This window comes from Xylaria bambusicola, assembly GCF_022495145.1.
Source record: "Xylaria bambusicola strain CBS 139988 unplaced genomic scaffold F5B22scaffold_31, whole genome shotgun sequence".
Classification (NCBI taxonomy): domain Eukaryota; kingdom Fungi; phylum Ascomycota; class Sordariomycetes; order Xylariales; family Xylariaceae; genus Xylaria; species Xylaria bambusicola.
Window position 1 is genome coordinate 347,169 of NW_025953584.1, and position 10,802 is coordinate 357,970.

At 51.1% G+C, this 10,802-nt stretch overlaps 3 protein-coding genes across 3 annotated transcripts; 1 reads left to right on the plus strand and 2 right to left on the minus strand.

The window, feature by feature from the left end:
• Window positions 1–107: 107 nt before the first annotated feature.
• On the minus strand, window positions 108–630 carry F5B22DRAFT_648141 (anaphase-promoting complex subunit 11; the record flags this gene model as incomplete). The annotated part of the gene is made up of 4 exons (XM_047978982.1): window positions 108–193; window positions 247–322; window positions 398–429; window positions 489–630. 4 exons carry the CDS (start codon window positions 628–630, stop codon window positions 108–110), a joined length of 336 nt encoding a protein of 111 aa, XP_047829335.1.
• Window positions 631–1,162: 532 nt separating this feature from the next.
• F5B22DRAFT_613260 (Rhodanese-like domain-containing protein) lies at window positions 1,163–2,936 on the plus strand. The gene is made up of 2 exons (XM_047975395.1): window positions 1,163–2,706; window positions 2,778–2,936. The coding sequence occupies exons 1-2, from the start codon at window positions 1,748–1,750 to the stop codon at window positions 2,842–2,844; spliced, it is 1,026 nt and encodes a 341-aa protein (XP_047829336.1). The 5' UTR covers window positions 1,163–1,747; the 3' UTR covers window positions 2,845–2,936.
• Window positions 2,937–9,351: 6,415 nt separating this feature from the next.
• F5B22DRAFT_285320 (40S ribosomal protein S2) lies at window positions 9,352–10,732 on the minus strand. Its single transcript, XM_047970335.1, has 3 exons — window positions 10,326–10,732; window positions 9,932–10,189; window positions 9,352–9,873 (listed from the first exon to the last, which is right to left on the minus strand). Exons 1-3 carry the CDS (start codon window positions 10,599–10,601, stop codon window positions 9,616–9,618), a joined length of 792 nt encoding a protein of 263 aa, XP_047829337.1. The 5' UTR covers window positions 10,602–10,732; the 3' UTR covers window positions 9,352–9,615.
• Window positions 10,733–10,802: the final 70 nt, after the last annotated feature.

The window sequence follows — 10,802 nt, forward strand, 5'->3', positions numbered from 1 at the left end:
AACAAGCAATAATCATTTAGTATTGAACCCCAGCATGGTCGTGATTCAATAGTGAGACTAGAACCTGCAACAGTTGTCCATGGAGTAGCATTGCTGCTGTACCTGAGCTACGGTGTCTGTTGCGGCCTATTGGTATCTTCGTGTGTCTCCGGGTGCTGTTGCTGACCGCCGCTTGACTCGTTCCATTCGAACTCTGTGATTAATCTATCAGCACAAGTCGGCCACAGACCAAGTGGATATTCTCACTTTGTCGACACATAGGACATTGCCCCTTAGCAGAACCTTGCTTAATCCACTCCATTATGCAATGCTTTGGAACGCACTGTTTGTTAGCTAAAGGCTCAAAAAAATGTCGTGTGGGATGGACCAGGACGCTCTAGCTAGGCCCGGCACTAACCATATGGAAGTTGTGACCACACTTCCCAGACACTGACAAAGTCAGCTAGCCGTGCTAAGAACGAACATGTAGAGACTGAGGTAAAACTTACAGAGGCTGCAGTCATCGCCAGGATATTTGCAGCTAGGACATGTGCCGTCAAAATGAGCTTGGCAGATACCACAGACATCGTCTTCGGGGAGATCCCATCGCCACGACGCGACGGCATCCCACTTCTTGATTTTGACCTTCATAGCGGCGCGATTTGCGGGCCGTAAACGACGGGCGGAAATTTTTCGTCTATCCACTCGGACAATCTGTGAGCAAGGCTCGTAGCAGTGACCTCGAAGATGAGAGCTGAGAAGCTTTGCTCGGGGCTTCAAGTGTTATCCATTCCGCGTTCTTTGGGTGATTTGTCGGAGCCTTTCTTAAACCGACTCTTGATATCATACACCTTGGAGAAGAGGTGTACGTTGGTATGTAGCAGGTGTTATGAATTGGGTAACAAAACAAAACCAAGCACACATGTATACATAAAAGACGATGAGCCCATGCCTCCTGCCTATAAAATAAACCCCCCACCTTGAGCCGCCCGCACTACCTACGTGTACATCCAATACGCTCTTATCACTAAGTATCTACTTATGGGCTTATCTCCGACCATGAGCTTACCGCTATCACAGGCTTTGATTCGCATGCCGGCAACTTATCAGCAGCCCTTGGCTTGTACTTGAAGTACCTGCAAGTACACGTAGACCATGCTGGAAATACAAGGATTATGTTGGTAGGGAAGGTACGTGTAGTGCAGGTACACTGGCGGTTGGGGCGAATGACGGGAAGCAATTCATGATAAGAGGAAAAGCGCTGAGCCTGTCGACGTTCGTCATCGAATTCTATTCCTACCTTGTTCTACCCAACAACTTGATTGAAATATCTTGCTTAAGTGGTCAGACTTAGCACCAACTCCTGCTTTCTACATACTATGTACTATGTAAGGAGCATACTGAGCATCGGGAGCTAAATAGCGCTAGCAACAGCCTTCCCCGTTCTTCGATAAATTGACGTAGAAGCTACAGAGATAGCTCAACCTCCCCGCATCCTGGCCAATTCTTTGTCCTTGTCCGTCTTCTTCTACCAGCTCTTTGCTCTACTTATTCGGCAGATCCAGTTCTCGGCTTCGTCCAATTCCGAATACCCTGCATCGTCACTTCTCCTCCGCTCGCTGCTGGGTCGCAGATTCGCCGAAACCCGGCGCTGCAGAGCACGCGATATTGCAACACCGATATCGCCTGCGAGACTCACTGCGATCCTGATTCGGCTTCGTTTGTTCCACCACGCGAGGTAACCGGTACGGTACTCCACTCCTCCGTCATGGCGGCCATCCATATCTTCCGCTCAACGAGTGCTGCTCTTCCCCGACATCTCTTTCGAAAACCCCTGATCGCCAACATGGCCAGCCGTCGCGATCTCTCATCCTATCTAGTCACACCCAAAGAGCTAGCCGAAGCTCTCAAGACAAGCCCTCCCTCCCCTATCAGTACTGATCCGCGCGTTATACCCCTCTGTGCCTCATGGTTCATGCCTAATGATCCTCGTACTGGCATCGAGGCCTTCACTGAGAAGCGTATTCCCAAGGCCCGCTTCTTCGATCTCGACAAGGTCAAGGATAAGCACTCGCCCTACCCGCATATGCTTCCCACCGCCAAGCAGTTCGCCCAGGCTATGAGCGCTTTGGGCATTCGCAAGGACGACACTGTCGTTGTTTACGATCACCATGAGGTTGGCATATTCAGTGCCCCCCGAGTTGGCTGGACACTTCGAGTCTTTGGTCATCCTAAAGTACACATTCTGAACAACTTCAAGCAATGGGTTGAAGAAGGATATCCAACTGAGTCCGGCAACATGTACACCATCGAGTGCAATCCTTATCCCATCCCCCAGCTTGAGGAGAGCAAGGTCGCCAGCTACGAGGAAGTACGAGAAGTGGCCGAGGACTACAACAAGGAGGGCGCCGAGGGAGTCCAGATTCTTGATGCACGGCCAAGCGGTAGATTTACGGGTGCGGCTCCGGAGCCGAGAGAAGGATTGTCATCGGGTCACATCCCAGGCTCAATCAATATTCCTTTCGGCGACGTGTTGGACCCCACGACCAAGGCATTCCTGCCAAAGGACCAACTGAGAAAGCTCTTTGAGCAGAAGGGGGTTGACCCCTCGAAGCCAATCATCTCGAGCTGCGGGACCGGTGTAACGGCGGCGGTCGTCGACACAGCCCTGGAGGAGGCTGGCTATGGCTCAGCTGAGAAACGCAAAGTTTACGACGGTAGCTGGACGTGAGTCCCCTTGATCTAAACACAGCATAGCATTCTTCGTAGCACAGGCTAACTTTTGGGTGTGCGAATAGGGAGTGGGCACAGCGCGTGCAACCTTCAGATAATCTGATCATCAAAGATCCCCCGAAGGAGACATAACCTAGTCTAAACTGTAGGTCATTCCTTTCTCAATGTCAATCATTCCTTAGCTAACTCTTAGGCGCAAAGAAAGAACCTCGAAAAATAGAACAAAAAAGAATGAATGACGTTGCGAGATACCCGACCTGAATCCTGTGGCGTTCACTGTTTATCGTTGAAATGAATTTGATAATTATCAGGGTGCGCCCATGAACTCACCCTTCTCAACCTATTGCTAATCGCCTTGTATTTATCCACTGCGGTTTTGGAGATGGAATTTTTCACGAGCCTCGGAGAATAAAAGTTAAGAATCTGTATGCCCACCAACCCTACTCTTGTCTGGTCCTCCAGTGTTCCAACTCCGAACCCGAACTCGCATTTCCATGTTGGCAAATAATGGGCTACTCCTCGTTCGTGTATACACGTGGACCTCGCTTCTATTCTGTCAGTGTAACCAGGTTGTTTAGAACTCATGCTAGTGATGCCAGGCTCTCAAAAGAAATAGAAAACACTACTCTGCCAATTGAGGACTTGATAACTTTGTCCTGGTAACGATGTCGTGCTTAGAGAACACGGTTATCTTTAGTAATATGCACATACACGTATCTATTTACCATTAAGGTAAACAAGTGCTAAACACCATTCCCAAGACAAAGCTGTTCAGCCATATTCATATCGCCCCTTCGATAGCTTATGCAAAAAACATGAGCACGAGAACAAATATGAGCCTAGAAGAACGACCTTGAATACCCCTATTTACATCTCACCGTATAATCATCAAGTAGTAAATCCAATATACCCACAATCGAGTCAGTTGTTCATTTAAACATTCAACCCCTAATCAACTGAGAATAGTCCAGGTAAATACAAACTTCACTTAAGAAACACAATTGATTAAATGATAATATCGCACGGGTATCTACTACCCACGCGAGTCCTCTATCTATCCCTATCAAAGCCCTCGTCCAAAACCCCATAACGTATTTCGTCTATCTGAACCGGCCAGGTAGCCCCAACTTCCCTGGAGTAATAAGAGAGCAAATTATGATCTTTGATAACTGCATAGGCTGATAGATACCCTAGTAAAGCTTTCATTCCAAAGAACGTGTGACCCCTTTTGTTTTCGTGTTTTCTTTTCACTCTCACGTAAATTCCCTGTATACTTGTTTATCTGATTATCCCTGTCCATCCCAACTTATTATACATAACATTGCTTGATGCGCCTGTAATACTGAACGGGGCTCTTCTATTTCTTTGTATTACCATACGTAAACTGGACGAATGCGTTGCCATCGCGGATCAGCCGGCTGCGAGAATGTCGTTGCAGTTGTCGGGGCCTCTTCGAACACCAATGTGGGGAGCTCCTGTGGCAGATCGGGGTCATCGTGCATGGTTGCAGGACGTAACATGGTAGGAGCACCTGCTGCTCCATCAGGCTCACGCCATGCCAACATCGATGCCAAGGTCGTCATGGCCGGCGATGAGCCACCGTATGGGACCAGACCGGGTGGATAGGTGTATGATGTTTGTGGACCAGTACCTGCTGAGTTCGGAGGGTTCGACTGCCCCGGAGCATTGGGTGAAGATGTCGGTCCGTTGGATGTCGAAGGGTTTGGGTTTGTTTCTGTTGGATTGACACTTCCAGTGGATCCTCCAGGAGGAATCAAAGTAGTCAAAGAGGTTTGGTCACTGCTCACCGCTGACGATGTAGTAGGGCTCTGGTGGCCTGGTGCCACTCCACCAGCTCCGCCAGGTGTTGATCCTGATCCTGAAAGAGTAGAAGAACTAGCTTGAGTGCCTTCACTCGAACCTAGTGGCGGCGATGGCTCTTGATTTGTAGTAGTTAGACCATGACTCCCAGGTGATGGAGGAGTTGTTCTAGAACTCGGCCCACTGTTGCCAGGTGGTGTACTACCTGTAGTTGAGCCTGAGGTTTTTGAACTTGGGATGGATGTAGTACTTTCACCAGACGCCCCGACGGGATTGGTTGGACTAGTAGGTTGATTATGACCAGGTGCCGCAGCGCCTCCTCCATTTGGTGACGTACAAGCCGGATCTGTAGACCCGGCCGTGCAGCTGCTTGATATGCTGCCTGATGTATAGGTTGAAGGCTGCCCATTACCTGGAGGCACCCCTCCGCCACCGGGTGAAGTACAAGCTGGATCGTTTGAACCCGGAGAGCAGGCAGGAGAGTTGGTGTTTGGTGAACTTGTAGTAGGTTGGCTCTGGCCAGGCGGCTCACTTCCACTGAGACTGGGAGAAATGCACGCTGATTCACTGGAGCCCGGGGTGCAGGTGATAGAACTACCGCCGGGTGGTGTTGTCGTGGAAGGTTGGCCAGGTCTCGGTGCCACCCCTCCTCCATTGAAAGGAGGTGAGGATGATGGAACGCTGGTGGAGCCTCCACCAGATGGAGGCGATGAACCTGGAGGACTCTCACCTCCCGAGGGCAATGTAGTAGTTCCTGGGGATTGTCCTGGGGTGGTACTGGGATTTTCAGCATTGCCGCCTGGAGGACTTGTCGGTGTAGTTGTGCTTCCTTGGCTCTGGCCTGGGCTCGAGCTTGAAATGGCGTTGCTATTACTCGGCGTTGGTGCACAGTTTGCATCTTTCCCTGGAATACATGGAACTGAGCCGCTAGGTACACTAGATGACGGTACAGTAGTCTCTGATCCTGGGCTACCAGGCTCAGTAGGGCTTATACTAGCACTGGTAGTGCTGATAGGGACCGTAGTTGATGAAGTTGTACTCGCCCCCGAAGGTGTGGAGCCTGGAGTTTCCCCTGAGGGCGTACTCGGGCTCTGTCCGTGACCCGGGGCAGCTCCGCCAGCGCCATTAGGAGTTGAGGTTGAACTTGTCGGGGAGCTTGGCGCATTCTCACTTGGATTGGTCGGCGATGTTGTTGCGATGCTACTACCGGGATTGTTGGATGCTGGACTTGAATTTGAACTCGTTGGGAAATTTTCCCCTGTGGGCGTTGTGCTCAATTCTCCATTATTCGATGAAGTAAGTGGAGTGCCGTGACCAGGCGCGGCGCCACCACTCCCATTTGGACTCGAAGACGTACCCAGGGTGCTTGTTGTATCAGATGTGCTAGGCGTACCGGAAGAATTGGGAGTACCTGAGGTACCAGGAGTAGAAATATCGGGGTTATTCAGAGCGCCTGGAGGGCTTGATATGATGGGAGGGCTCGCAGTACTTTGAGGATTAGAGTTACTGGGAGTCACTGAGGTGGTGGGATTGTTGGGATTACCGGGCGAACTCGGGGTATTCGACACACCTGGTGTGATACTTGGGCCAGTAGAACTACCTGCGTTGCTTGGAATGCTTGGGGTTGGGCCACTACCTAAAGCAGTTGGTGATGTTCCGTGACCTGGAGCCGCGCCACCTCCACCGAAAGGGGTTGATGTCAATTGTGAGCTTAAAGGCGAGGAGGAGAATGTGAGATCGCGTGGAAAGTCACCCAGGGGCTGGCGGGTGGTCTTGCCGTACTTGGTGATGAGCTTTCCCTCATCTACATTTCCCGCGGGGAAGATAATCGCGGGTGTCGTTATCTGAGTATGGGCGACACCTCCAATATCTAAGCCGGCAACTTCTGGTGGTGACATGGTCGGGGTGCGTAGTTGAGGACCGGCGCTGGCCCAACCGTATGGTTCACCATCAGGATTGTAGCAGCTCAGTGCATTCAAACCACCGCACATTTGTGTTGCATCTCCAGAGCATGAAAATGAGCAAACACTTTCTTCCATCTGCTGTGTTCCATTCAAAAAGTTTCCGCAGAGGCAGCTGTCACCATTCTCCGTTCCAGCCATCAGGAAGCCCCTGATGATGCAATGTTGTATACATGCTTCGTTTGTCAGGAGGTCTAAAGTGAAAGTTTCTGTGCCAAGAGCTCTCTGTTTTAGGTCATCTGCCCAGCAACCACAATATTTCCAACCTGTGACTTTCTCTGGAGGAGGAGGAATGGGTTTACTGGGCGCAGGATTTCCTGGAGTGGTAGGACCAGTGGTCGGCGTGCTAGAGCTCCCACATGGCCCAGGAGTTTGGGGAGGGGCACAAAACCAGCCTCCTTCGCAATGGGCACACGGCCAACCGAATCCACAAGGCGCAGGTTGCGCCGGTGTTTGAGAGGGAGGGCAGAACCAGCCATTAAGACAGTCGTCACACGTATATCCAGTCCCTGGGCAAGGACCTTTGCCACCATTGCCTCCTGGGGGAGTAGGGCTCGCATTCGGACAATTACAGGTTGTTTGAGAATTAGGAGCACAACCTGTTGCAGGGCATCCCCGGTCTAGCGTAACAGTGACTGTCGGGCCAATTCTACTCTACAAGTTAGAAAAGAAACACTTCAAACGGTAGGAAACTATACTAACCCCATCGCGCCTGAAGTACACTGCTGGATCGTAGTCTGATACACGGTGACAGTAGCGAGTCCGTTGACTTTCAGAGTTGTCAGCCCCATGCTTGAGAATATTTTATATCATAGCTCCAACATAGGTCTAAGCTTACCGCCTGTAGCAGTTGTTTGCGATGTACCACCGACACCTGGCTGTGCTGAGCCAGCCATTGATGGCGAAGTCAACGCGGTATTTGATCCACTGGCTGGTCCCAGAGATGTAGAGCTGATAGCTGACAAGGGTGAGGTAGCCGTAGAAGGCCCTCCGCCACTAGATCCTGACGCTTCAGAGCCAGCTGGTGGCTGTCCTGGTGATGTCTGGGTATCAGAAAGAGAAGGCCCTGAGCCCGAGTTAGAGGGAGATGATTGACTTGATGGAGAAGGCGTCGCGCCGTTGCCTGCCGGGTTAGACCCAGAACCACCTGTGCTGTTGATGGGAGGATTGGTAGATGACAAGGTCGACGCTGTAGTCATAGTCGGGGATGCGGTGATGACTGTAGAAATTGGGAAGATAGTAGTTGCAGAGGCATCACCAGTTAACACTGCATCCGAATTAGTTAGAGGCGCAGTCGCGAGCTCAGAAGACACTTGAGCAACTGCAGAGGGTATCTCTCCGCAAAGACCAGCAACGGTAGCGAGCACGCCGTCAACAATTGTGACAGCACCGCAGACATCGTGCTCAATTAGGTCACCAACAAGGGACAGAGGGCCATTGGCGGCGCCTACAATATCGCCTAATCCGCTACTGATAACTTGGCCAATATCTTGCAAAACTGGCAGAGGAAGATCAGAGCCTAGGTTAGATGTAACACCATTGACTATGTCGTTAACCTTTGCGTCGAGGGAGCCAAGGAGACCCCCTATTTGACCCAGAGCATCCGAGCCTTGCATCTGACCACTGCCTATCTGGTTGCCCAGAGAGGCAACATCGGTGGCTATAGCTTCAACAGACGCAACAACGCCGAGGGCCTGTTCTGTTATTGCCGCTATAATGCTGGGTGCTGCTACAGGAACGATACCATTGAGAATGCCCCCAAGCTTGTTAGCAAGCCCACCTAGTTGGTCTGCTGTCGGTAGAGGCTGTGCAGTAAGAGACACTGCAGCCTGGGCGCCTGTGAGAAGAGGTATACCATCTGGATTTTTAGCGCTTGGGTCATCAAGTATGGGTAGCAGACTGTTGACATCGGCCGTGACTTGGGCAATCAATGAGCTGACAATGCCTCCTGGAACGATGTTTCCTAAAAGGCTAGGTACAAGGCCAACGACACCACCCAACCCAAGGAGACGTTTCTCAAGAGCCGGTTCTGGCACCTCATCTTCTGTGGAAGAGTTGCTATCTTGGGATGATCGAGAGGCGAAGCTGTCGGAAAGAGAAACTGTAGCGAAAAACACAAGAGTAAAAAGAGTGGCTACTAGTAGGCATCTTGCTATGGGCGGAGAATGAGATTGAGGCGGCATCGCGTTTGGCCGAGACACGATAGTTCGACAAACTAAAGTCCGTGGATCGAAGAGAGGAGCAGTAGATGAAGGGCTAAGATGGTGTTAATGAAGGAGAACTTTCAAAATCGGGCCAAAATTGAAGTCCAAAAACACCAAAAGCGACGGGATATGGATTGGAGTTGAGGGAGAGTTAAGATCAAGGAGGAATGATGAGATTATAGAGGTAATGGAAGATGGATGCATCTCGCCTGGCCTTAGGACGAGTGTTCCTGCCCATCATTTGAGGATTCATGTTTGCTGTTTCCGTTCCATTGCGCGCTGCCAACATAGAAACAACGACCGGGCAGGATCCAGGTAGTGGTATGAGGAAAGTACTTGAGGAGAATAAGAACAACGCGCAATAGACACATGCAGATCCTATATCAGGGCCCTCATCGCACGACACTACGAGATCTTGAGTTGATGATGGCCTACATATCAGTGCTCTCAGCGAATACTTACCATTTCGTATCACCTGGGAAACTTAAGCCAGACCAGAGTGTGAAGATAGAGAGCAAGCTCAGTGGATGATCTCGTAATTGAACAGAGAGTCAAGTCTGATCGCGTCTGGTATGAGTCAATCTTGTAGCTATTAGAGTCAACATAGTCTACTGTTTGGCATACAGAGGCGCCAGGTGAGCCGTTACTGTCCAGTGCTTCCACAGAACTGAGAGCAGCATTCAATGCAAACTAGCCAGCCGCGGCAGTTACAAAGTCACCTACCCAAATGGTGGGCTAATAAGAACGTTGATAGGCACATGTCATCAAAAGGGACACTGTCTAAAAGGAGAGAAACCAGATGGTCAGAAGATAGGTGCTTATTTTGCTACCTCAATGCGATGCCTGCCCACCCGGCACCGATGCAAATTAACAAAACCCGAAAAGAGATCCACGCCGTATGCCCGTAATTTCCCTTTTTAGTATTTCTTGCCCTCACGGAGGGTGTCCGCGTACTCCTCGAGGGGACTGCGGATAAGCTTCGTCTCCTTCCAGAGCTCGGGGGTCAGGAAACCGTAGCAGTTGGAGATGGCGGCAAAGGTAGCCTTGAGGGTGTTCTCTAGAGTCTTGGTTGAGCCGGAAGATGATGTGTAGGCATCCTCGATACCAGCGAGCTGGAGGAGACGCTTGACGGCGGGGGAGGCGACGATCTGGGTACCACGAGGGGCGGGGATCAACTATGGATTAGTTAGTACCATAGCTCAACAAACACAGTTTTACTTCAGGTCCACATACTCTGACGGTGACGGAACCGCACTTTCCACTCTCCTTGACGGGGAGCGAGTGAGGCAGACCAAGGTTGGTACCCCAGTAACCACGTCGTACGGGGATAACGCTCAGCTTGGCAATGATGATAGCGGCACGGATAGCAGTAGCGACTTCCTTGGAAGTCTTGATACCGAGACCAACGTGGCCCTCGGAGTCACCAATGATAACAATGGCCTTGAATCGGGTTCGCTGACCGGCACGGGTCTGCTTCTGGACGGGCTTGATCTGCAATGAAAGAATACACATTAGCACGCCAATTTTCAGTAGATAACTCTAAGAGTTTTTCTCTGAGCAGCACAAGGCGCATCGAGCGCCCTGTCGTCTAGATTGGGAAGGCGACCGAATTGGCGAAAAACCGTACCTTCATGACCTCATCCTTGAGCTTGGGGAGGAAGTGGTCGACAATCTGGTACTCCTTGATTGGGAGAGAGTGCAGGTAGATCTCCTCCATGCTCTTAATCTTGCCGCTCTTCACGAGACGGCCGAGCTTGGTGACGGGCATCCATTCCTTGTCGCTGTCCTTGGGACCTCCACGGCGGCCACGTCCACGTCCACGGCCACGGCCTCTGTCGCCGCCACGGTCACCTCGGGAACCGAAACCTCCACGGGCACCGCCTCGATCGCCTCGATCAGCCATGTTGTCGCTCGGATTGGGGTGGTGAGTAGAAGGGAGAATGGACGGTCGTCGACGGTGAGGTTGTTGTTGTGCTGTGAGGTTAGTGCCGGCTTTTTTGAAGCTGGGTTTGGGGAATTTCGCGGTGGAGGGGGTCCTTACCATAATTTTTTTAGCAATTCGTTAGATAGGTTTGTGGGCTGTAGATCGATAGCGCACCTGCAG

Bases quoted from the DNA above. Each gene is read 5' to 3' on its own strand.
- F5B22DRAFT_613260 (XM_047975395.1), top strand. From the start codon at position 1,748: ATGGCGGCCATCCATATCTTCCGCTCAACGAGTGCTGCTCTTCCCCGA. The intron at 2,707-2,777 runs GTGAGTCCCCTT...GTGTGCGAATAG, and splicing joins GTTTACGACGGTAGCTGGAC to GGAGTGGGCACAGCGCGTGC.
- F5B22DRAFT_285320 (XM_047970335.1), bottom strand. From the start codon at position 10,601: ATGGCTGATCGAGGCGATCGAGGCGGTGCCCGTGGAGGTTTCGGTTCC. The intron at 10,190-10,325 runs GTACGGTTTTTC...CTTTCATTGCAG, and splicing joins TCAAGGATGAGGTCATGAAG to ATCAAGCCCGTCCAGAAGCA. The intron at 9,874-9,931 runs GTATGTGGACCT...ACTAATCCATAG, and splicing joins GCGGTTCCGTCACCGTCAGA to TTGATCCCCGCCCCTCGTGG.